Source organism: Rhinopithecus roxellana, chromosome 18 (assembly GCF_007565055.1).
Source record: "Rhinopithecus roxellana isolate Shanxi Qingling chromosome 18, ASM756505v1, whole genome shotgun sequence".
Classification (NCBI taxonomy): domain Eukaryota; kingdom Metazoa; phylum Chordata; class Mammalia; order Primates; family Cercopithecidae; genus Rhinopithecus; species Rhinopithecus roxellana.
The window spans coordinates 63700069-63725582 of record NC_044566.1 but is presented as its reverse complement, the minus strand read 5'-3'; the positions used below and the strand labels follow the sequence as shown (position 1 = coordinate 63725582).

General features: G+C 43.0%; 2 protein-coding genes across 6 annotated transcripts in view; both read right to left on the bottom strand.

Annotated features, from left to right (window-relative positions):
• The window catches only part of XPO4 (exportin 4), a 115443-nt gene extending 89983 nt beyond the window's left edge, over positions 1 to 25460 (bottom strand). The window contains exon 1 of one of the 5 annotated variants that reach the window (XR_004054700.1): positions 25284 to 25459. Coding sequence is in view for 2 of the 5 variants with exons in the window: in XM_030922196.1 (XP_030778056.1) it covers positions 25284 to 25352 (69 nt within the window). In the remaining 3 variants the exon portion in view is untranslated. Of the gene's footprint in view, positions 1 to 25283 lie in introns of all 5 variants that reach the window. The other 4 variants (XM_030922196.1, XM_010361254.2, XM_030922194.1 and 1 more) reach the window with 4 other exon arrangements.
• On the bottom strand, positions 2687 to 3183 carry LOC104660775 (U6 snRNA-associated Sm-like protein LSm8). The gene has a single exon (XM_010361253.1). The coding sequence runs from the start codon at positions 3123 to 3125 to the stop codon at positions 2835 to 2837; it is 291 nt and encodes a 96-aa protein (XP_010359555.1). The 5' UTR covers positions 3126 to 3183; the 3' UTR covers positions 2687 to 2834.
• Positions 25461 to 25514: the final 54 nt, after the last annotated feature.

Here is a 25514-nt window from a genome sequence, read left to right as displayed (position 1 = left end):
TAGATCAACACTCATTATAAATTATATGAATTATGCAACATTACTCACTCTAACATCAGTCAAAATAATTTTTAAAAAGTTGTTCACCCAGGAAAAATTAACTACTGTGAATCTCTGGCTTCAGAGAATTCTTATTATTAGCTAAAGCCAGTTCAGACTACTATTCCTAATCATATAGCACCCTCTACAGTTCTCCAGATAAAACTGAAAATATTTCCATTAAAGAATTGTGTTGGCTGTTCCCTGTGGCTCATGCCTGTAATGCCAGCACTTTGGGAGACCAAGGCAGGAGGATAACTTGAGATCAGGAATTTGAGACCAGCCGGGCAACATGGTGAAACCCAGTCTCTACTAAAAACACAAAAATATTAGCCGGGTGTGGTGGTGCACACCTCCCAGCTACTCGGAGGCGGAAGCATGAGAATCACTTGAACCTGGGAGGCGGAGGTTGCAGTGAGCTGATATGGCACCACTGCACTCTAGCCTGGGTGAAGGAGTGAAACTCTGTCTCAAAAAAAAAAAAAAAAAAATTGTGTTAAATTCCTCAACAATTTTTGGAAAGAATTTTGGATGTGGTGGCTCACACCTGTAATTCCAGCACTTTAGAAGGCCGAAGAGTACAGATCACCTGAGGTCAGGAGTTCGAGACCAGCCTGGTCAACATGGCGAAACCCCGTCTCTACTAAAAATACAAGAAAATTAGCCGGGCATGGTGGCGCATGCCTGTAAATCCCAGCAACTCAGGAGGGTGAGGCACGAGAATCACCTGAACCCAGGTGGCAGAGGTTGCAGTGAGCTGAGATCCCGCTGCTGCACTCCAGCCTGGACAACAGAGCCAGACTCCATCTCAATTAAAAAAAAATTTTTTTTCACTAATAAAACTGTGAGGGCTGGGTGCGGTGGCTCACGCCTGTGATCCCAACACTTTGGGAGGTCGAGGCGGGTGGATCACCTCCCTGGCCAACATGGTGAAACCATCTCTACTAAAAATACAAAAATGAGTAGGGCTCGGTGGCAGGAGCCTGTAATCCCAGCTACTAGAGAGGCTGAGGCAAGATAATCGCTTGAATCCAGGAGGCAGAGGTTGCAGCGAGTCAAGATTGCACCACTGCACTAGAGCCTAGGTGACAGAGTAAGGCTTTGTCTCAAAAAAAAAAAAAAAAAAACTGTGAACAGCAAACTATATTCTAGAAGTATTTTTGTCTTCCCATTTTCAAATTATTTTGTTTGTTTCCTTTTTGGGTTTTCTGTCTGTTTTTAAGACGGCCTCTCTCCGTTGCCCAGACTGGAGTACAGTAGCATGATCACGGCTCACTGCAGCCTCAACCTCCAGGGCTCAAGTAATCCTCCTGCCTCAGCCTCCTCAGCAGCTGGGACTACAGGCACGCGCCAAGTCAAGCTAATTTTTGTATTTTTTGTAGAGATGATGAGCCACCATGCCCAGTCTTTTTTGTTTTGTTTTTTAAAACACGGTGTCACTCTGTCACCCAGGCCGGAGTGCAATGGCATGATCATAGTTCATGGTAACCTCGAACTCTTGGGCTCAAGGGATCCTCCTGCCTTTGCCTCTCCTGTAACTGGGACTACAGGGGCATGCCACCATACAGGGCTAATTTTTAAATTTTTGTAGAGGGTAGGCACCAAGGCTCATGCCTGTAATCCCAGCATTCTGGATTACAAAATCCCAAAGTCGGCTGACATTATTGACCCTGTGTATATGGCATAAACACTACTACCCATGTTATACTGCTACAAATACAAATCTATGAGTTCCTCAAGCAATTTCTTTTTTTTTTTTTTTTTTTGAGGCGGAGTCTCGCTCTGTCGCCCGGACTGGAGTGCAGTGGCCGGATCTCAGCTCACTGCAAGCTCCGCCTCCCGGGTTTACGCCATTCTCCTGCCTCAGCCTCCGAGTAGCTGGGACTACAGGCGCCCGCCACCTCGCCCAGCTAGTTTTTGTATTTTTAGTAGAGACGGGGTTTCACCGTGTTAGCCAGGATGGTCTCGATCTCCTGACCTCGTGATCCGCCCGTCTCGGCCTCCCAAAGTGCTGGGATTACAGGCTTGAGCCACCGCGCCCGGCCCCTCAAGCAATTTCTGAATCATACATTCTTTCTTATCTTCCTTGAAAAGCACAACACATGCATAATTGTGCAAATTAATATGCTAGTTATTCTACAAATAAAAAACTGTCTAATCTAAAAGATATCCTCACAGCCACATATACTTAATCTACTAGAAAGAACAGGTCTGAATATATTAATATAATAAAGATGATATTCTATTTATGTCAGATTTTAGAAATAGTAAACTATAATCTAAAGTTGATTTATATTAATCACCTGGTTAAATATTATCATACAAACAATAAAATTACCAAATCAATATATTAAACGGCAGGATAGTAGTCACTTTAGTTTTCTACAACCAAAATTTTAAATTCCTTCTTGAAATCTACTTGGCAATGGGTTCCAAATGGCAAGCTATCTGCATCAGACAGTCCTGGAAATCTTTTAAAACTGGCAAATCGATTTCCAACCCCAAAGGATTCAACAGGCTGGGAGTCAAAACCAAAACTACACATTTTTCCCTCAAAGTTCCCCAGGTGGTACTGACCCACAAAACTCCCCACTGTCAAACCCACCCTTCAAAACTCTGCTTCCGTCTCTCCTTCTTTTTTTTTTTTAAATGTAGAAATTTTTTAATTTACATACTACAATGAATCAACAAGGAGTCAAAATCCAGTTACACATTCATAAAAATTCCATATATCATCCTCAGAATAATCAGTTTCTGTACAAAGATTTACAGATGTCCAAATATGTAGTTTTTCCTCAGTGTGCTACAGAATTTAAAGGCTCTGCTCGAATATTCCCCAAATCAAGCGCAGAATCTGTTTCTTCATCAATTTCTCCAATGACTGCAACGTTGTCACCTCTTACAATGTATAATCCTAGTACCACTTGCTCTACCCCCTGTGAAGAGCTGAATACTCGCTCATGGCTTTCATCCAAAATCAAATTAATGGTCTGGTCAAAACCTTTCAGTGTTCCCACAATCATTCTCCCATCTGATGTAATAACGGCAACAGTTCGGTTGATGTAGTTCTCCAAGGCGGACGTCATGCTGCTCAGACCGGCAGTTCGGGGTAACACAGCGGTGCCGGCCACGAGCAGAACTGAAAGGCCCGTCTCTCCTTCCTTCATCAGCCTCCACTCCCCTTTCCCCAGTTGTCCAAGCACAACTAACATCTCTGTTCCACCTCACATAACACATTGCTTGTCCATCTCTATTACCCAACTTGCATAATGGACTACAAGCCTTTATTTGCTGCCCCCTGCCCTTTCTTTTATTATTTCCCCGACACCAGGGACTTTATTTATCTCTAAATTCCTAGGGCCTACCACATACAAAAGAGAGAGGCATTTAATAGCAACTAACATTTATTGAGTACTTAGGATACAAGGCATTACTTTAGATAGATACATACTTAGGAAAGAAAGAAGAAAGACAAGAAGGAGGAGGGAAGTTGGAAGGTAATCTCACTAATCCTAACAACTATGAGGAAGTATTATTATCCCCCATTTACAGATGAGGAAACTGAGGCATGTAAAGAATAAGTAATTTGCCCAAAGTCACACTATTCGTAAGAAGCAGAGCTAAAAATTAAACCCAGGTAGTATGACTCCAGGGTCTTAACACTTAACAGAAACTACATTTACATAGTTCAAATTTATGTCAGACTCATCATTCTTAAGGCTGTGTGGTAGAAAAGAAGAAAATCTTGCTAAAAGTTTTCCTCCAGGACCCAATACAGACATTCAAGTGTTCTGCATCGCCTGTGAAGCTTCAGTAAACAAAGAGTAACAAAGGGGCTTTTTGTATTCCCTGTTTATGTTCTCATCATTGCCACTATAGTAAAAGCTTAAGAAGAGATGGAATCCCACAAATCAGAAGGATTGGAAGCAATCGGAGGTGGTAGTAGAGACCCGTGACCATTCCAAGGATCTTCAAAAAAATAAAAACAAGGATGAGAAAAAACTGAGATTTGTTTCCAGAGATGGAGCTCACAAATTCCTAACTCAACAGACTGGGGTTTCTAGCCCCAACCTTCAGCATGACCCTGCAGCCCAGCTCAGTTGCCTTCAGTTCACAAAATCTCCTGGAGAACACCATCAGTGTTCTAGGGGCATCCAAAATTAGAACTCTAAAGATTATTTACTAATGAATAGATTAACTGACATATTTCAAGGAGAGACAGACAGACACCAAAATATCTAAATGGTTTCTATTCAAAGAGTATTTTTCAGGGCTAACTATATGCCAAGCACCATGCCAGAAACTAGGGATACTAAAGGAGGGGAAAAGCCCTGTCCTTAGGAATTCTATCAGGAAACACAGGCACTAAACAGTCACACAAATAATTCATGAGTCTGTCATTTCTGCCTGCACTGACTCATTCTGGCTTATTCTTCCTTCATGTTACTATCCATCATGTTACTAATCCTTTCCTCACAAAAGTCAGGAATCCCAATTGTCAAATCCTACAGCACCTTTCTCTTTTTTTGAGACAAAGTCTCACTCTGTTGCCCAGGCTGGAGTGCAGTGGCGCAATCTTGGTTCACTGCAATCTCCACCTCCCATGGTTCAAGTGATTCTCATGCTCACTGCAAGCTCCGCCTCCCGGGTTTACGCCATTCTCCTGCCTCCACCTCCCGAGTAGCTGGGACTACAGGCGCCCGCCACCTCGCCCGGCTAGTTTTTTGTATTTTTTAGTAGAGACGGGGTTTCACCGTGTTAGCCAGGATGGTCTCGATCTCCTGACCTCGTGATCCGCCCGTCTCGGCCTCCCAAAGTGCTGGGATTACAGGCTTGAGCCACCGCGCCCGGCCATTTATATAAAATTTTAAAAACTCAATAGTATGTTATTGACATTTGCAGGAAGAGTATAAAAGCATGGAAGGAAGGATAAGCAACTGTGAAGCCGTGATGGCCTCTGTGGAAAATGAAGACGAGGCAGGGAACGGTGTCTACAGGGACAAAAAGGGGACTTCAATTGTATCTGTGATATCTTAATATTTTTAAAAGATTGTTTGCAAAACATCTACATGAACATTTGCGAATCTAGGAGGTAGGCATACGAGTATAATGTATATTACTCTACGCATTTTTCTGTCCATTTAAAACCTTGCATTTCTTTAAATAAGTGGGCCTTCTATTCTCGATAGTACAGCTTACCTTAAACAACTCTTCCACTAAAACAAAATAAAAATGGCGGACAAAATTTCTTAAACATTTTAAGTACATCACTGAGCTTACAAGAAATTAAGGAATCATCAAAAGCTAAAACAGAAGCAAATGCAGGGATCCCAAGAAGAATGCAAGCACTCATGTGTTTACCCTGGAGACATGTGCCCACCTCTAGTGACCTTGAACTTCCATTTTGACAGCTGCCTATCGTAAAGAAGACAGGAGATGAAAGCCAGGGCCCATCTCAGGTAGGGATCTAACAAGATATCCCTCCACATAAAGCTGGGATCCTCAGCGCAAGGGTAAAGTATTTAAAAAACAAACAAAACAAACCAGGAAGGAGGGGGGCCAGGGAAGAGAAAAAGAAGGGAGAAGAGAGGGAAGGATTAACTTGCCAGTCTGGACCTCGACGATAGATTCAAGAGGTAAATTACTTCAAACAATGAATAACCGCAAGCAGGCACAGGACAGGTCTCTTGCCCATCACAACAGGACCCACGTTGTCCAAAAAACTTCAAGCCAATAAAATTAAAGTAGTACTGTGTTGTTTATGTACCTAGGCACTTGCAGGAATCCAGGCTTCAGAGTTTTTCATAAACATTTCCAAGAGTTAATATATAAATTTCACTAAACACACGAGGAAATAAGCCACTACAAGTTTACAGAACAATAAATTAAAGAATCAGACCAACAAAACTCACAAATATTGGAAATGTTAGAAACAGAATATAAAATATTTAAAAGAAGAACCAAAAACGTAAAAAAGAGACTTTACCAAAATTAAAAACTTTTGTACCTCAAATGCCACTATCAAAAGAATGAAAAGGCAATCGACAGAATGGAAGAAAAGACTATAAATCATTTACTTATCTGATAGAAGATTAATATCTGTAATCTGTAAAGAACTCTTCCAACTCAATGACAAAAAACCAAATAACCTGATTTAAAAATACAAAACGGATGTTAACAGACGTTTTTCCAAAGAAGATACATAAACAGCCAAGAAACACCAAATCATTAGGAAAATACGAATCAAAACTGCAAGATACCACCTCACATCCATGAGAACAGACATATTAGAAAATAACAAGTGTTGATGAGGATGTGGAGAAACTAGAACCTTTGTACACTGCTGGTGGAAATGTAGAAATGGTCCGGCCAAACAAAAAAAGGAACAGCCACAGCCGGGCGCAGTGGCTCACACCTGTAATCCCAGCACTCTGGGAGGCTGAGACGGGTGGATCACCAGGTCAGGAGTTCAAGACCAGCCTGGCCAAGATGGTGAAACCCTGTCTCTACTAAAAATACAAAAATTAGGGGCCGGGCGCGGTGGCTCAAGCCTGTAATCCCAGCACTTTGGGAGGCCGAGACGGGCGGATCACGAGGTCAGGAGATCGAGACCATCCTGGCTAATATGGTGAAACCCTGTCTCTACTTAAAAATACAAAAAACTAGCCGGGCGACGAGGCGGGAGCCTGTAGTCCTAGCTACTCGGGAGGCTGAGGCAGGAGAATGGCGTAAACCCGGGAGGCGGAGCTTGCGGTGAGCTGAGATCCGGCCACTGCACTCCAGCCTGGGTGGCAGAGCAAGACTCCGTCTCAAAAAAAAAAAAAAAAAAAAATTAGCTGGGCAGGGTGGCGCATGCCTATAATCCCAGCTACTGGGAAGCTGAGGCAGGAGAATTGCTTGAACCCGGTAGGCAGGGGTTGTGGTGAGCCTAGATCATGCCCTTGCACTCCAGCCTGGGCAACAAGAGCGAGACTCTAAAAAAAAAAAAAGGAACAGCCACTAGGGAAGATAGTATGGCAGTTCCTCAAAAAATCAAACATAAAATTATCACACAAGCCAGTAATTCTACTGCCAGCTCTATATCCAAAAGAACTGAAAGCAATGCTTTAATAGACTGTACCAATGTTCATTAATGAACGAATGGACATATAAAACATGGTATATTCACACAATGGAATATTATTCAGAAATAACAAGGAATGAAACAGTAGGGGTAGTGGCTCACACCTGAAATTCCAGCACTTTGGGAGGCTGGGTGGGTAGATTGCTTGAGTTCCGGGGTTCCAGACCAGCCTGGGAAACATGGCGAAACTCCATCTCTACAAAAACATATAAAAATTAGCCAGGCCTGGTGGCTTGCACCTGTAGTCCCAGTGACTGGGCTGGCTGCAGTGGGAGGATCACTTGAGCCTTGGAGGTCAAGGCTGCAATAAGCCATGATTGCGCCACTGCACTCCAAGCTGGGTAACAGAGCAAGATCCTGCCTCCAAAAAAAAAGAAAGAAAGGAATGAAGTACTGAGATATATTATAACATGGGTGAACTCTGAAAACATTATGCCAAGTAAGATAACCCAGACACAAAAGGACAAATACCGTATGATCCCACTTATATAAGGTAGTTAAAATAGTCAAATTCATGGAAAGTAGAATCATGGTTACCAAGGATTAGAGGGAGGAGGAAATGGGAAGTTGCTATTTAATGGGTATATAGTTCCAATTTGGGATAATGGAAAAGTTTTGGAGATAGTGATGAATTTTGGCGATAGTTACACAACAATATGAATGGTAAATTTTATGTTGAATTTTACAATAATTTTTTTTTTTTTGAGACGGAGTCTCGCTCTGTTGCCCAGGCTGGATGGAGTGCAGTGGCACAATCTCGGCTCATTGCAAGCTCCACCTCCCAGGTTCATGCCATTCTCCTGCCTCAGCTTCTCAAGTAGCTAGAACTACAGGCACCTGCCACCACATCCAGCTAATTTTTTTAGTATTTTTAGTAGAGATGGGGTTTCACCATGTTAGCCAGGATGGTCTTGATCTCCTGACCTCATGATCCACCCACCTCAGCCTCCCAAAGTGCTGGGATTACAGGCATGAGCCACCGCACCCAGCCAGTAATTTTTTTTAAAGGAGCAACATATCACAAGAAAGCTTTTATGAGCAATATAATAAAAGAAATATAAATATCAATAGACTTACTATGCTTGGTTTGGATGGTAGTTACAGGGGTACACACAATCACATATCATCATGAAACTGGACACCTGAGATTTGTGAATTTTCTTGTGTTAATATACTTCAATAAAATATACATTAAAAACTCATTAGACAGATTAAAGAACAGATTAGATACACTGGGGAAAAAAATTGGGGGCTGGGCACAGTGGCTCATACCTGTAATCCCAGCACTTTGGGAGGCCAAGGAGGGTGGATTACCTGAGGTCAGGAGTTCGAGACCAGTCTGGTGAACAGGGTGAAATCCCGACTCTACTAAAAATACAAAAACATTAACCGGGCATGGTGGTGCATGCCTGCAGTCCTAGCTACTTGGGAGGCTGAGGCAGGAGAATTGCTTGAACTTAGAAGGTAGAGATTGCAGTGAGCCAAGATCACACCACTGCACTCCAGCCTGGGCGACAGAGTAAGACTCCGTCTCAAAAAAAGAAAAAAAGAAAAGAAAAGAAAATTGGGAAAACTGAAGACAGATATGGGAAATTATTACAAATATAAGAAGGCACAAACATGAAGCATGTTAGTCCCTTCACATTACTATAAAGGAATATTTGAGATTGGGTAATTTATAAAGAAAAGAGGCTTATTTGGCTCATGGCTCTGCAAGCCGCACAAACATGGTACCAACACCTGCTCAGCTTCTGGTGAGACCACAGGGAGCTTTCAATCATGGCAGAGGGCAAAGGGAGAGCTGGCATATCACATGACAAGAAAGCAAGTGGGGAAGGTGCCACATTCTTTTAAACCAGATCTCCAGTGAATTCAGAGGGAGGCACCACGCCATTCACGAGGGATCCACCCCCACGACCCAAACACCTCCTACTAGGCCCACCTCCAGCATCAGAAGTCATATTTCAATATGAGATTTGGAGAGGACAAAACATCCAAACCACATCATAAAGAGTCTAGGAGAACTGGCCGGGCACGGTGGCTCGTCATAAAGAGTCTAGGAGAACTGGCCGGGCGCGGTGGCTCGTCATAAAGAGTCTAGGAGAACTGGCCGGGCGCGGTGGCTCATGCTTATAATCCTAGCACTTTGGGAGGCCGAGGCGGGTGGATCACTTGAGGTCAGGAGTTTGGGACCAGCCTGGCCAACCCCATCTCTACCAGATGGCAAAACCCCATCTCTACTAGAAATACAAAAATTAGCCAGATGTGGTGGCGGGCACCTGTAATCCAGCTACTCCGGAGTCTCAGGCAGGAGAATTGCTTGAACCCGTGGCGCGGAGGTTGCAGTGAGCTGAGATGGAGCAACTGCACTCCAGCCGGGACAAAAGAGCAAAACTCTGTCTCAAAAACAAAGGGGGGGGGCGCCATGTGTAGGAGAATAAAGGGACCATCCATGCTCTGCTGTACTCAGAGCCCCGAGAGGCTGACCTCTAGACACCACATCACTCAGGCTTCCTCACTCTCTCCCAGTGGTTCCTTTCTCCCACCAAAACCCACAGCTCCCTAAAGTTGCTCGCCCCTACAACTATAGCTCTCTCCAATTCTGAACTCTCCCGCCCTGACCCTGCAGGCCCTGAGAACGGCTTTACCATCCTTTGCGGTTCCCTTATATCTTACCCCTCCCAAGCCTCTGCCAACAGTTATCTTTGTTAACTCTCTTCAATTACACCTTTGAGTGTTCCTTGGCAGGCCTTGCCTGACACAGCATGGAGCTCCAGTGGGTGAGGAGAAAGGAAGGAAAGATGTAGACTCAAAGCTAAAGAAAAGAAGCATTCCAAAATTGAATCCCAAACTAAATAAAAAGGAAGAAAAATCACATTACTGACGTCACAATGAAACTGAAGAATTCAAAGAGAAGACCTTAAAAGCAGTCAAAGAAAAAAGATATTTACAAGGCATAACAGACTAAACTGTATTTCTTAGAGCAATAAGAGAAAACAGACAAGAGAGACCAGAATAACATTTTCAGGGTATTGAAAGAAAATAACTATTAACCTAGAAATGTCTATCTAGAAAAATGATCTTTCAGGGATTAGAGTATAATGAAAGCATGTTCCTACAAATAAAAACCAAGAGAGTTTAACACCAAAGTACTCTTCCCTAAAAAAATTCTAAAGAAAATACTTCAAGTAAAGTGATCCCAAATTAATGATCTTGAATGCAAGACTATGGTGTAAACATATTGTTTTTTGTTTTTGTTTTTGTTTTTGAAATGGAGTTTTGCTCTTGTTGCCCAGGATGGAGTGCAATGGCGCAATCTCCACTCACCGCAACCTCTACCTCCTGGATTCAAGCGATTCTCCTGCCTCAGCCTCCTGAGTAGCTGGGATTACAGGCATGCACCACCATGCCCGGCTAATTTTGTATTTTAGTAGAGACGAGGTTTCTCCGTGTTGGTCAGGCTGGTCTCGAACTCCAAACCTCAGCCAAGCCCGCCTTGGCTTCCCAAAGTGCTGGGATTACAGGTATGAGCCACCAGGCCCAGCCAGGAGAGAGGTATTTTTAAGCTAGTCTTTGTACTATTCTGACTGGGACAGAATATACATATTGTCTTTGGACTAAATTGAACATGCATGTTAAAATGTTTACTGTGGGCAATAAGATATTAAAACTAAGAACATAGTTTACGACAACAAACTATAGAATGAGAAACAACAGATTGTCAAACCCTTGAAGAAGGCAAGAAAGAAAAAACTCACATGCACACACAATAAGATAACAAAAATAACTTACAATTTATCAGCAATGACAAGTAAATGTAATAAAACTAAATGCTCTACATAAAAAACTAAGATTGACAGACTGGATAAAAAAGAAAATCCAAAATTATTCTGTTTATAAGAAATGCATATAAAACTCAAGGACATGGAAAGGCTAAAGCACAAAGATGGAAAAAGTCCTTGTGCAATGGCTCATGCCTGTAATTCCAACACTTTGGGAGGCCAAGGCGGGAAGATCACTTGAGGTCAAGAGTTCAAGACCAGCCTGGTTAACAAAGCAAGTCCTTGTCTCTACAAAACAATTTTTAAAATAAAAGTGCAAAAATAAGTTTACAAGAGTAGAAAAAAAAATCTAATCAAAATAAAGTTAATGAAGTTGATGTAGCTATCAGAGAAAAACAGAATTTAGGGCAAAATATTACTAAAAGATGCTGGGCCATCTCATAATTATAAAAGGGTCAACTACAATGGCATGTAATACCATTTTTTTTTTTTTTTTTTTTGAGACGGAGTCTTGCTCTGTCGCCCGGGCTGGAGTGCAGTGGCCGGATCTCAGCTCACTGCAAGCTCTGCCTCCCGGGTTCCCGCCATTCTCCTGCCTCAGCCTCCCGAGTAGCTGGGACTACAGGCGCCGCCACCTCGCCCGGCTAGTTTTTTTTTTGTATTTTTTAGTAGAGACAGGGTTTCACCGTGTTAGCCAGGATGGTCTCAATCTCCTGACCTCGTGATCCGCCCATCTCGGCCTCCCAAAGTGCTGGGATTACAGGCTTGAGCCACCGCGCCCGGCCATGTAATACCATTTATACGCATAAAACAAAACAGAACCACCAACAATTCCACTAGAGTGGAAGATTAACATGTAACTCTCAGTAACTGTTAGCTTAGGAAGACAAAAGAATCTAACAAATTTGATTTAATAGCATAAATACATTGTACCTTTAAGTGAGTATCACATTCTTTTCAAACGCACACTGAACAAAAACTGACAACACACTAGGCTGTAAGGCATATCCAAACAAATTTTAAATAACAGGTATGTACGTGACAGTCTCTGACCAAGAGCAATTAAGTAAGAAATTGACTTAACATAACAATAACAAAAACTAGAAAAATTCAAGGATGAAAAAAGAAATCATAATGGAAATCAGAAAATGTATAGGCCAGGCCGGGTGCAGTGGCTCATGCCTGTAATCCCAGCACTTTGGGAGGCCGAGGCAGGCAGATCACGAGGTCAGGAGTTTGAGACCAGCCTAGCCAACATGCAGAAACTCCACCTCTACTAAAAATACAAAAATTAGCTGGGTGTGGTGGCGTGCGCCTGTAATCCCAGCTACTTGGGAAGCTGAGGCAGGAGAATCACTTGAACCCAAGATGCGGCAGGTACAGTGAGCCACTGCAGAGATCGCGCTACTGCACTCCAGCCTGGGCAACAGAACAAGACTGTCTCAAAACAAAACAAAATAAAACTATAGTTTACAATAAACAAAAAAGCCAAAAGTTCTTTATTTAGAATAACTAATCAAATTGGAAAGGAAAAGCACAAATATATAAACAAGCAAGAATTAAAAGAGAAAGCAACTACAGATGCCTCAGAAAATAAAAAGACATTAAAAGGATAGCAAACAGGGCCGGGTGCGGTGGCTCATGCCTGTAATCCCAGCACTTTGGGAGGCCGGGGTGGGCATATCACCTGAGGTTGGGAGTTCGAGACCAGCCTGACCAACATGGAGAAACCCCGTCTCTACCAAGAATACAAAATTAGCCAGGTGTGGTGCTGCATGCCTGTAATCCCAACTACTCACGAGGCTGAGGCAGAATTGCTTGAATCCTGGCAGGTGGAGGTTGCAGTGAGCTGAGATCATGCCATTGCACTCCAGCCTGGGCAACAAGAGCAAAACTCAGTCTCAATAAAAAAAAAATAAATAAATAAATAACGCAAGCAGCCACACTCTAGATTTGTGGTGTCTAACACAGTAGCCACTACCACAGTGGCTCCCTTACACTACCCATGTTACAAGAGCTCAAGACACATGTGGTTAGGGGCTACCATACTGGAGATAAAGAACGCTTCCATCAGCACAGGAAGTTCTATCAGCTAGCGCTACTCTAGAAGAAATCTAATTAACTCAACATGTATTTATCAAGTGCTTACTATAAGGTTATCCTGATTTGATGCCATGTTATTTGATACATTAAAGTACAAAATAGCAGCCAACATTTACAGAGCACTTACTATACCCCAGGCACTAAACACTTTTCTTTCAATGTATGTTAAATAATTTAATCTTTGCATTAACTCCCTGAGGTAGCGGTTATTATTTGTCTATTTTTTAAAAAAAGGATGGGGTCTTGGGCCAGGTGTGGTGGCTCACGTCTGTAATCCTAGCACTTTGGGAGGCCAAGGTGGGCGGACTGCCTGAACTCAGGAGTTTAAGACCAGCCTGGGCAACACAGTGAAACCCTGTCTCTACTAAAATACAAAAAATTAGCCAGGCATGGCAGCGTATGCCTGTAGTTCCAGCTACTCGGGAGGCTGAGGCAGGAGAATTGCTTGAACCCGGGAGGCGAAGGTTGCAGTGAGCCGAGATCACACCACAACACTCCAGCCTGGGTGACAGAGCCAGACTCTTGCTATGTTGCCCAGGCTGGACTTGAATTCCCGGACTCAAGCAATTCTCCTGCCTCATCCTCCCAAGTAGGTGGAGCTACAGATAAGATTTTTCACACTGCTGCCAGTCAAATATCAAAAGCACAAATCTGACAAGTTTTGTTTTGTTTTGTTTTGCTTTTGAGATAGAGTTTTGCTCTTTTAGGCTAGAGTGCAGTGGCGTGATCCTGGCTCACTCCAAGTGCAGTGCAGTGGCACAATCTCATGGCAAGTGCAGTGGCGCGATCTCGGCTCACTGCAACCTCCACCTCCCAGGTTCAAGTGAGTCTCCTGTCTCAGCCTCCTGAGTAGCTGGGATTACATGCATGCATCATCATGCCCGGCTAATTTTTTGTATTTTTAGTAGAGATGGGGTTTCACCATGTTGGCCAGGCTAGTCTCGCTCTCCTGACCTCAGGTGATCCGCCCGCCTCGGCCTCCCAAAGTGCTGGGATTACAGGCGTTAGCCACCATGCCCGGCCAAATTTTACACTGTGTGAATTCAAGCTAATTATTATAGCAAGCAAAACCTTAAGATGACCCAGCCTCTATTTCCCTAGTCTCATTTCACACTACTCCCTTCCTCATTTATTCATTCATTTTTTTTCATTCAACAAACATTACTGAGCAACAAGGTGCCAAGCCCTGTACTAGACACACATAATCAAGGAAAAGCAAACAGGGTCCCTGAACAAACATCAGAGTCCAGCAAGAGAGACCAACATTCATTAATCAATCACATAAATAAAGTGTTATAAAAGAACTACCAAGAATTGGAGACCACCCTGAGCAACACAGCAAGACTTCGTCTCTACAAAAACACTATAACATAGCCAGGTGTGGTGGCGTGCACCTGTGGTCCCACCTACTCAGGAGGCTAAAGGGGGAGGATCGCTTAAGCCCAGGGGTTTGAGGCTGCAGTGAGTCATGATCACACCACTGCATTCCAGTTGGGTTTTAGAGTAAGACCCCAACTCCAAAAAATAAAAAATATAAATAAAGGAACTACACTGTTATCTGAGTATATAGGACAGGTGAATCTCACCTTTCAGGCAGGCTAAGGAAGGCTTCCCTGAGAAACTGACTACTGAGAGAACTGAAGGATGAAGTGACAGTGAAGAAAAGCATTCCAGAGAGAAGGACTAGTATATGAGAGGCCCTGTGACAGGACGCAGGACACAGGTGGGAAGGATTGCAAAAAAAACTAGTGTGGCTGATGCAGAGAAAAAGCAACTGGAAAAGAGTCAAAAGAAGCTAGAAAGGCAATAACTTATCCGAAGCCTCACAAGGTGCAAACATTTTTGAAGAAAAATGCTTTATATTTTACAACATTTAGTGACACTTTTCCCCTCCTTTCTGTGAACAGGAGGCCTTACATTTTCATTTTGACTGGGCCCTGCAAATTATGTAGGTAGTCCTGGCTGGACAACAAAGACAGTGGACAGAAACAGTCTTATGGCTGGGATACAAGGCAGCGGCCACCCACTCACTATACTGACCCTTCAGACCCACTAAGACAGACAAAAAAGATGAGGATATGGAATGAAACATGGCCTCCGTGGCCAGGCACGGTGGCTCACGCCTGTAATCCCAGCACTTTGGGAGGCCGAGGTGGGAGGATCACGAGGTCAGGAGTTCGAGACCAGTCTGGCCAACATGGTGAAACTCCCTCACATGGTGAAACCCCGTCTCTACTAAAAATACTAAAATTAGCCGGGCATGGTGACACGCATCTGCAATCCCAGCTACGCAGGAGGCCGAGTCAGGAGAATCGCTTGAACCTGGGAGGCGGAGGTTGCAGTGAGAGGAGATGTGCATCCCACCACTGCACTCTGGCCTGGGTGACAGGGTGAGGCTTTGTCTCAAAAAAAAGAAAAAAACATGGCCTCCTAAATTAGAACCTTCGTAGGTAAGGCAAAGGAAACTGCAGTTTTTTGCTTTGTTTTGTTTTGTTTTTGAGACAGAGTTCGCTCTTGTTGCCCAGGCTGGAGTGCAATGGCACGATCTCAGCTCACCACAACCTCCGCCTCCCAGGTTCAAGCGATTCTCCTGCCTCAGCCTCCCAAGTAGCTGGGAATACAGGCATGCACCGCCACACTGGCTAATTTTGTACTTTCAGTAGACACAGGGTTTCTCCATGTTGGTCAGGCTGGTCTCAGACTCCCGACCTCAGGTGATCTGCCCCGCTCAGCCTCCCAAAGTGCTGGGATTACAGGCGTGAGCCACCGCGTCCAGCCAGAAATCTGCAGTTTTAATAATCACCCTAAGACTGGTTATGCATGTTTTAAACTCTGAAAAACCCTACTCTAAAATAATGTCAAATTACAGTGGACCTAATTTTTCCCACAATTACAGAGAGACAGTGTATCCCTATCTCTTTTCCAGAATAAAGTTGATCAGTTTTCTATTAGCTCTTTCTCACTTAAAAGACATTTTTCCCTTTATTTATTAACAAGGTTATATTATACTTAGCAGTGATTAAACAAATCTGTGGAAATGGAATGCCCTACATTTGTATTTGTAAGTCTATAAATGCAAAACCACAAACCTAGTCTTAGTCTGAACCATGATTCAGCTTTGAACATTCTTCAACATAAAAATAATTGTAGGGGCCGGGCGCGGTGGCTCACACCTGTAATCCCAGCACTTTGGGAGGCCGAGGCGGGCGGATCACAAGGTCAGGAGATCGAGACCACGGTGAAACCCCATCTCTACTAAAAATACAAAAAATTAGCCGGGTGCGGTGGCGGGCGCCTGTAGTCCCAGCTACTAGGGAGGCTGAGGCAGGAGAATGGCCTGAACCCAGGAGGCGGAGCTTGCAGTGAGCTGAGATCCGGCCACTGCACTCCAGCCTGGTGGACAGAGCGAGACTCCGTCTCAAAAAAAAAAAAAAAAAAAAATAATAATAATAATAATAATAATTGTAGGACATTCAAGGAAGTAGATTTAAAAAGTAGATTTTTTTTTTTTTTTTTTTGGCCTGGTGTGGTGGCTCACGCCTATAATCCCAGCACTTTGGGAGGCCACGGTGGGTGGATCACCTGAGGGTCAGGAGTTCGAGACCAGCCTGACCAACATGGTAAAACCCAGTATCTACTAAAAATACAAAAAATTAGCCAGGCATCGCAGCGGGAGTCTATAAATCCCACCTACTGGGGAGGCTAAGGCAGGAGAATCACTTGAATCCAGGAGGCATAGGTTGCAGTGAGCCAAGATGACGCCAATGTACTCCAGCCTAGACAACAAGAGCAAAACTTCATCTCAAAAAAAAAAAAAAAAAAAAAGCCGGGCGCGGTGGCTCACGCCTGTAATCCCAGCACTTTGGGAGGCCGAGGCGGGCGGATCACGAGGTCACGAGATCAAGATGATCCTGGCTAACATGGTGAAACCCCGTCTCTACTAAAAATACAAAAAACTAGCCGGGCGAGGTGGCGGCGCCTGTAGTCCCAGCTACTCGGGAGGCTGAGGCAGGAGAATGGTGGGAACCCGGGAGGCGGAGCTTGCAGTGAGCTGAGATCCGGCCACTGCACTCCAGCCTGGGCGACAGAGCGAGACTCCGTCTCAGGAAAAAAAAAAAAAAAAAAAGTAGATTTTTTTTTTTTAAAACACATGCAACATTCAGGCTGGGTGTGTTATCTCACGCCTGTAATCCCAGCACCTTGGGAGGCCGAGGCGAGCAGATCACCTGAGGTCAGGAGTTTGAGAACAGCCTGGTCAACATAGCAAAATGCCGTCTCTACTAAAAATACAGAAATTAGCCGGGCGTGGTGGCGCCACCTGCAGTCCCAGCTACTCTAGAGGCTGAAGCAGGAGAATCGCTTGAACCCGGGAGGCAGGGGTTGCAGGGAGCTGAGATCACACCACTGCACTCCAGCCTGGGCAACAGATTGAGACTCCATCTCAAAGAAAATAAAATAAAATAGAAATGCATGCAACAAATTTACTAAAATCGAGTATTAATTTATGGTCTAAAGTTTTATATTATAAAAAATTCAAACTATATTAAAACTATATTAAGCACTCCTTCCATCTGCAATCTCATTCCCTATGTAGCCATTCTTAGAAGTTTAGTATAGGCCAGGCACAGTGGCTCTCACCTGTAATCCCAGCACTTTGAGAGGCCAAGGCTGGCAGATCACCTGTGGTCAGGAGTTCGAAACCAGCCTGGCCAACATGGTGAAACCGTATCTCCACTACAAATACAAAAATTAGCTTGGTGTGATGGCGCACGCCTGTAATCCAAGCTACTCAGGAGGCTGAGGCAGGAGAATCGCTTGAACCTGAGAGGCAGAGGTTGCAGTGAGCCAAGATCGCACCATTGCACTCCAGTCCGGGCGACAGAGTAAGACTCTGTCTCAAAAAAAAAAAAAAAAAAAAGAAGTTTAGTATATGCCTTCCATTTCTGTTTCTATGCATATAAAAACATACATAGAACTTTTTCTAGAAAACAGAAATGGGATCATATATTCTGTTCTGCAATTTTTCATCTTACTTTGAGTATCTTTCCATGTTCATTCAGATCTTCCCATTAAAAAAAAACTATCACATTTTAGATATACATATTTTTTAAGAGTTCCATAAAATTCCATTATATAGAATACCAGTATATTAAATCAATTTGGTATAACTGGACATTTACGCTGTTTCAATCTTCTCTACAGCAAAGTACACTATGGTAAACATTCTTTGTGTATAAGCAAGTATTTCCATAAACTGAATAAATGGCCAGAAGTGAAATAGCTGGGGGTCAGCTATATATTTAAGGCTCTTATATCAAAAACTTGTAGCATACTTCCCTATACCTTTACAATGTGAAATACCATTTTATTCTTAGTTCTGTTTCTAGACTATTCTAACTTTCTACTCTTTTCCTATGCCAATGCTAGGTTTCAATTACTGCAGTTTCTGAATACATTGTAACAGTTGCTACATCAAGTCCCCAAATCCTTCATAGACTTCCAGATATATTTTCTAATCAATTAATTTTTCTCCTACCTCAGAAAAGGGTAAGGAGGAAAGAGAGATTTTGATTGACATTACATTCAATTTACAGATTAATGAGGGAGACGCTGCCACCTTAACCGGACTGACCTTTCAGACTAAGGAGCATAGCCTTCATTTAATTCAGATCTTTTATATTCTGCAAATAAGCTGTATCATGTTCTTCACAAAAATGGTGCACGTTTCTTATCAGTGCCCTATAATTTATTTGTACAGTTTTTATTTCTAATAGAATGGAATCTTTTTTCCAATTTTAAGCTGATCACTGTTGATATAAAGGAAATCTTGCAACCCATTTATTTTTCTTATATCTGGTCATCTTTCCAAAGAACTAGTAGTTCCAACAGTCTTTTAGTTATTTTGCTTAAACTTTTTTTCCGAAATGTTATATCACCTGCAAATAATCATTTTTTGGCTTTTCTTTCCAATATCTGCACTTACTCCCATTTTTTATATTACTGTATCAGACCCTCCAGAAGGTGCTAAATAACAGTTATATTAGGACTCCTGTTTTACTTCTGAGGATATCATCATTTAATACATGGTTTCAGATAACTATTTGTTAACATACTGAGAATTCCCTTCAATTCCTAGTTTATCCAATTGTTTTAATAATAAAATGCTGTTAAATTTTAACAGCTGCCTTTTAGGCATCTATGGATGATTTCAAATGTCTTTTCGCATTTCTTCTCTGGATCACTGACTACGTTCCAATTAGTTTGACACAAGTCCAACTGCAGATACACATTTAATTGAACTGAATTTGAAATATAAATTTCCTATTAATTAGCTTTTTTGAGAAAAATAATTCTGTTAGTGTCAGTTTTCTAATATCTAGTGCCACCGCAGGTACTAAAATACGGGGCTGAAATAAACAAAAACGCATACTTGCTATAACGCATCTTTCAAATAAGGAAAGTAGATTCAATTAATTAAAATTTTCATTTTTATGACATGTGTACTGTGGTTACAAAAAAATAAAGGCAATGTACCTTATACATTGAAGGGCTCAGGAAATATCTACTACATAAATGCTCAAATATTCCTCAAACTCACTGTATCTCCCCAAACTATACTTTCTCAAACTATATTCCCCAAAATATATATCTCTATCTGGGATATCACTTATCAAACTGGAAAATTCCGATTTATTTTTCATGATTCAGCTTAAGGATTACCTATTCCAAGAAGCCCTTTCTCGGCCCCCATCTCAGCCTGATAGATGTTTGTACCTACTTCTATCATAACATTACCAACCAACATTTGCTAATATTTTTGCCTTTTTCCACTACTTGAAAAGAAGGTGCTTCTTCTGTCCCCTCAGCATACGCAGCATAGTGTCTAACATGCTGTGTTTCTATATACTGAAGAAATGTTCTAAAACAAATCAATGGCCAGAAATTGGATTCCAGATCCAAACTAGCTATATGACAACAGGCAAATCATTTACCATCTCTGAATATCAGATTTTCTTATTTATTTATTTATTTATTCTATTTTTTTGAGACAGAGTCTCGCTCTATAGCCCAGGCTGGAGTGCAATGGCACAATCTCGGCTCACTGCAACCTCTGCCTCCTGGGGTCAAGTGAGTCTCCTGCCTCAGCCTCCCAAGTAACTGGAATTATGTTATAGGCATGTACCACCACGCCCAGCTAATTTTTCTATTTTTAGTAGAGTCATGGTTTCACCATGTTGGCCAGGCTGGTCTCAAACTCCTGACCTCAGGTGATCTACCCACTTCGGCCTCCCAAAGTGTTAGGATTACAAGTGTGAGCCACCACCCCTGGCCAGGTTTTCTCCTTTATAAGGTTTAGGAATATCTCATCCTATTTACTTCACAGGACTGATATGAGAATCAAGTAAGACAAAATTTTTTCTATAGGACTACAGATGTGCAAGTATTTTAGAAAATATTAACCAAATTCCACTACAATAAAATCTATGAAAACCAGTCATGAATCTCGTTTATTAAAGTTGGATTTACACTCACTAAATCCATCCTGGTTTAAAAACCAATATATGGGCCGGGCGCGGTGGCTCACGCCTGTTAATCCCAGCACTTTGGGAGACCAAGGTGGGAGGATCACCTAAGGTCAGGAGTTTGAGCTCAGCCCGGAAAACATGTTGAAACCTCGTCTCTACTAAAAATACAAAAATTACCCAGGCATGGTGTCAGACACCCGCAATCTCAGCTACTTGGGAGGCTGAGGCAGGAGAACCACTTAAACCTGGGAGGCAGAGGTTACAGTGAGTTGCGACTGCATCATTGCACTCCAGCCTGGGCAACAGAGTAAGACTCGGTCTCAAAAGAAAAAAAAAAGGAAAAAAAACCTATGAAAATTACTTTTCTATAATGTATCAGTTGATATGTGTGCTCTGCACTATCTTATGTTATCGCTACACACAATCACTAAGGACAATCTAAAACAACCTAATGAAGACAGGGCAACAAAACCAGGTAAATGCAAGACAAGAAATAAAGAGCTCTTTGGACTTCAAACGAATGCGGCATCAATACTATAAGAACACTAAACTTTTCAATAATGTTGTCTCTAAAATCAAAACACCTCCTACGTTTCAGGATACAAGAGGAAGTGCATAGGTCACACACAACTGCCACACCACCTCATATAAGAAACTCAGCCGGCATAGTAGCTTATGCCTATAATCCCAGCACTTTAGGAGGCCAAGGCAAGAGTATCACTGGAGTTCAAGACTAGCCTGAGCAACACAGTGACATCCTCTCTCTACAAAAAAAATTTTTTTTTTAATTACCCATTCAAGGCTGCCATGAGCTATGATCATGCAAAAAGGGAGGGGGTCGGGGGGACTTAAGTATCAATGCACAGTTGATGTCCATGGATGGAGGCGGCTTCTGGAACTAACTTCTCATGGATACCGACGGACGACTGTACTACTTTATCTGGCAGCTTATCCAATAACCTAAATTGATTGACTATAGATGTACCATATTTAGACATTTTCCATCAAGTAATAAAATGTAACATTTATACTGTATGTTGACTGAGAACCAACATGGTTGACTAAAAAAAGTTGAAAAAAAAAAAAAAAAAAAAAAAACAGTAAAACTTCTGAAAGGGGAGTCTGGTGATCTCAGCCTGGATAAGTTATACCATGAATTTGCTCTGTGACCTGCCTTGGGCAAGTCACTTCTACCTCTTTGAACCTGTTTCCCCATCTGTAGCACGGAAGGGAGAATGCTTAGACTCAGTTCTTATTTTTCAGAGTTTCTAGTCTCTCAGAGACGGTGATAAAAGCTCTAGACCCTATTACTAAAAATGTATGTTTACATAAAAAAATTTGTTACAATTTCCTTCTGATATTCATCCTAGACTCCCTAAGACCTCTGTACTAAAAGATCTAAGATTCTTCTATGTTCTAAAATTCTATGCTGGTTTCCATAAAACAACTATATGAGTTACCTAATAAAAAATTAAGCAAAAATAATTACAAAATATATCACTATTTGCATTTTGAATCTTAAGTTAAAATACAGCAATTTGCCATAAGATTTATTCAGACCCACAGATGGATAAATGCTAAGATCACTCTGTTTAAAATATGCATCTTAATGCTTAATAACTGAAGGAGCATTAACAACTTTAATTAGCCCTAGAGGAATTAATTTACCTCCTTTCTGGTCCCAGTATCCTATAGCTTAAGAACCACAGACTGGTAACAGACAAACCAGAGTTTGAGTCTCTACCCCTTGCTATGTAAATGTGTGTAGATTACTTGGCATCTACACGTTTTGAGTTTCCTTAGCCTGTAAAATGAAAACGAAAGTAACAGGCCAGGCACGGGGGCTCACGCCTATAATCCCAGCACTTTGGGAGGCCGAGAAGGGTGGATCACGAGGTCAGGAGTTTGAGACCAGCCTGGTCAACACGGTGAAACTGTCTCTATTAAAAATACAAAATTAGCTGGGTGTGGTGGTACACACCTGTAGTCCCAGCTACTCAGGAGGCTGAGGCAGGAGAATCGCTTGAACCCGGGAGGCGGAGGTGGCAGTGAGCCAAGATTGTGCCACCGCACTCCAGCCTGGGCAAAAGAGTGAGACTCAGTCTCAAAAAAAAAAAAAAAAAAAAGCCGGGCGCGGTGGCTCACGCCTGTAATCCCAGCACTTTGGGAGGCCAAGGCGGGCAGACCACGAGGTCAGGAGATCGAGACCTTCCTGCCAAACACGGTGAAACCACGTCTCCAGTAAAAATACAAAAAAATTAGCTGAGCGTGGTGGCAGCGCCTGTAGTCCCAGCTACTCGGGAGGCTGAGGCAGGAGAATGGCGGGAACCCGGGAGGCGGAGCTTGCAGTGAGCCGAGATCGCGCCACTGCAATCCAGCCTGGGCGACAGAGCGAGACTATGTCTTAAAAAAATAAAAAAATAATAATAATAAGATTAAAGTAATAACACCTACCTCACAGACTGACTGGAGAGAAAGTGATATATGTAAAGTGCCTGGCACAGTGCCTCGAACATAGTATGGACTCTGTAAATGAGAGCTATTAATAATAATTTGGAATACAGCTTTCATATTAAGAAATAATACAATAACTACTCTACACATCTTTGGTACAAATTTCTTAATACTTAAGTGGAAATTTCCAAAATGTCATTTCCTTTTTTTTTTTGAGACGAAGTCTCACTCTGTTGCCCAGACGGGAGTGCAGCAGCACAATCTCGGCTCACTGCAACCTCTGCCTCCCGGTTCAAGCGATTCTCCTGTCTTCGCCTCCAGAGTAGTTGGGATTAAAGGCGCCAGCCATCATGCCCGGCTAATTTTTTGTATTTTTAGTAGAGATGGGGCTTCACCATGTTGGCCAGGCTGGTCTTGGGCTCCTGATCTCAAGTCATCCGCCCACCTCGGCCTCCCAAAGTGCTGGGATTACAGGAATGAGCCACCGCGCCCGGCTGTAATTTCCTGTTTTTAATAACATAACACTTTTTTCAATAATCCTCTCCTCTGAAAAGATAAAAAGCATTTAGACAAGTTATTTATACAACATATGACAGACGGGGTAGAGTGGAAAGACACACAGCTTTAGAGCCAGACAGAACTGAGTTCAAGACCTAATTCAGTCACTTAGTAATCGTGTAACCTGGGCCACTTACACTTTCTCAACCTTGTAAAGCTGTGGCAAGGATTAATAAAACACGTAAAGTATGTAACGCATCAAGCCCAATATCTAGCACTCATTAAACAGTACTTACTACTATTCTTCTCACCTACTCCTTATAGGTAATAAAAGTAGCTTTGCCAGGGAAGAGGGAAGATATTGGAAAGCACAAATACTAGTTTATATTATTAAGCCAATGACGAAGGACACTGATTTTACCTGATCAGTGTAAAAACTACAGCCATGTTTTGGGTGGCATACTCCTTCCAGAATCTAATGAAAACAGAGCCCCTAGCTCCTAGGAAAATTTCAGGAATTTTACGAAACGCTCTGTCAGGGATTTTTAAGAATCTTGTATTAAGGGGAATACTAGCTAGTTACTTCTGCTTAATTTGCAAAAGTGTGAAAACTTTCACTAGTTTGTTTTGTGACAAAACGTACATTAAGTTAATATTCATAATGAAGCAAGTAAATCCTGCTTTTATTAGACTTCTCGATTTCCAAAGAAACAAAAATATCTGGTGTAAAATATCAGAACCACAAACTATGGTAGAATTAGTTCGAATATTCTTAAATGTGATGCTCAAACACCCTAACACCAAACCAAAAGGAAAAAAGTCCAAAAAGGTAACAAAGCTGGCTGCATCCAATTCTTAGAAAGTCTGAATCAATCCAGCTATCAAATGAACCTCTAATTTCCCAAAACATCTACAAACACCTTAGTCATAATTTACAAAAACAAAGCTGAGCCAGCAAATACAAACACAGTTTACTGGGTAACTGAATGTAGTTTTATCCTTACTTCTCCTCCTTGCATGTAATACTTTTATCCTTTGACTCGGCCTTCTCAAATTCCCTTAGTAAACAACCTCATCAAACTGTTTATTGTAGTGTAAGTACGAAGTCAAAGAGTAGCATAGACTCAGTTCTCCAAATCGCGGGAGCTTTAAGGAGCTTAGCACTGGACCAAGTTTTGCCCCAGTGACCTTGGTCTCAACGATTCCCCTCCCTCCCTCCAGCCGGCCCGGCCCTTCCACGTGCTGCCGGCTGCAATTACTCCAGAGGTGGCTGCATGTCAGGGAAGCGCTAGAGGATCCGAATGCACAGGAAACAAGGATTGCTAACAGCACCAGGGCTGTGCCATCCATTCCCTCCCGACACCAACTCCCCAACAGCGCGCACACAGCCCTACAAATTTCCCTTTCCGAAGCCCTGCGGGGATAACCCCGACCTCCTTCCCGGCGCCGTGCTCTGCGACCCAGTCTGCGGGGCAGGGTGTAAGGTGAAGAAATCCTCTTTGCTACACCACTATATTCCCACGCCCGACTGGGGTGCTGGGCAGCCAGGGGAAGGGGACAGCTCCTGGAAGGAGGGGACGACGGCAGGCGGAAAGTAGGATGAAGAATCCTGCGCCACGCCACCGCCACCTCCTCCTCCACTTGCAGGCTCCCTGGAGGCCTTTGCCAGTCGCCAGCCCAGAGAGCAGCAAGGCCTGGCGTGGCAGGGCCGACCGGGGGCCCGCGAATCCCGGGGTCTGAGGGGCGCGGCGTCCTCACCATCAGAACTTTAGCCGCGTTCTCCAGCTGAGCGATCACTTCTGGGGGCCCCAGCGCCGCCGCCATCATGGTCTCTCTTCAATGACGCGCCATGCGCTGCATTCTGGGAGCGGGCGCCGCGGCCGGCCAATCGCCGCCGCGACCCCGGAGCCTCACGCGCTCCCAAGGCCGTCGCAGCCGCAGTCGACGCCGGCGTCGCGGCCTCGGCGGGTCTGGCCGGGCTGCCGGGTT

Bases quoted from the DNA above. Each gene is read 5' to 3' on its own strand.
- LOC104660775 (XM_010361253.1), bottom strand. From the start codon at position 3,125: ATGACGTCCGCCTTGGAGAACTACATCAACCGAACTGTTGCCGTTATT.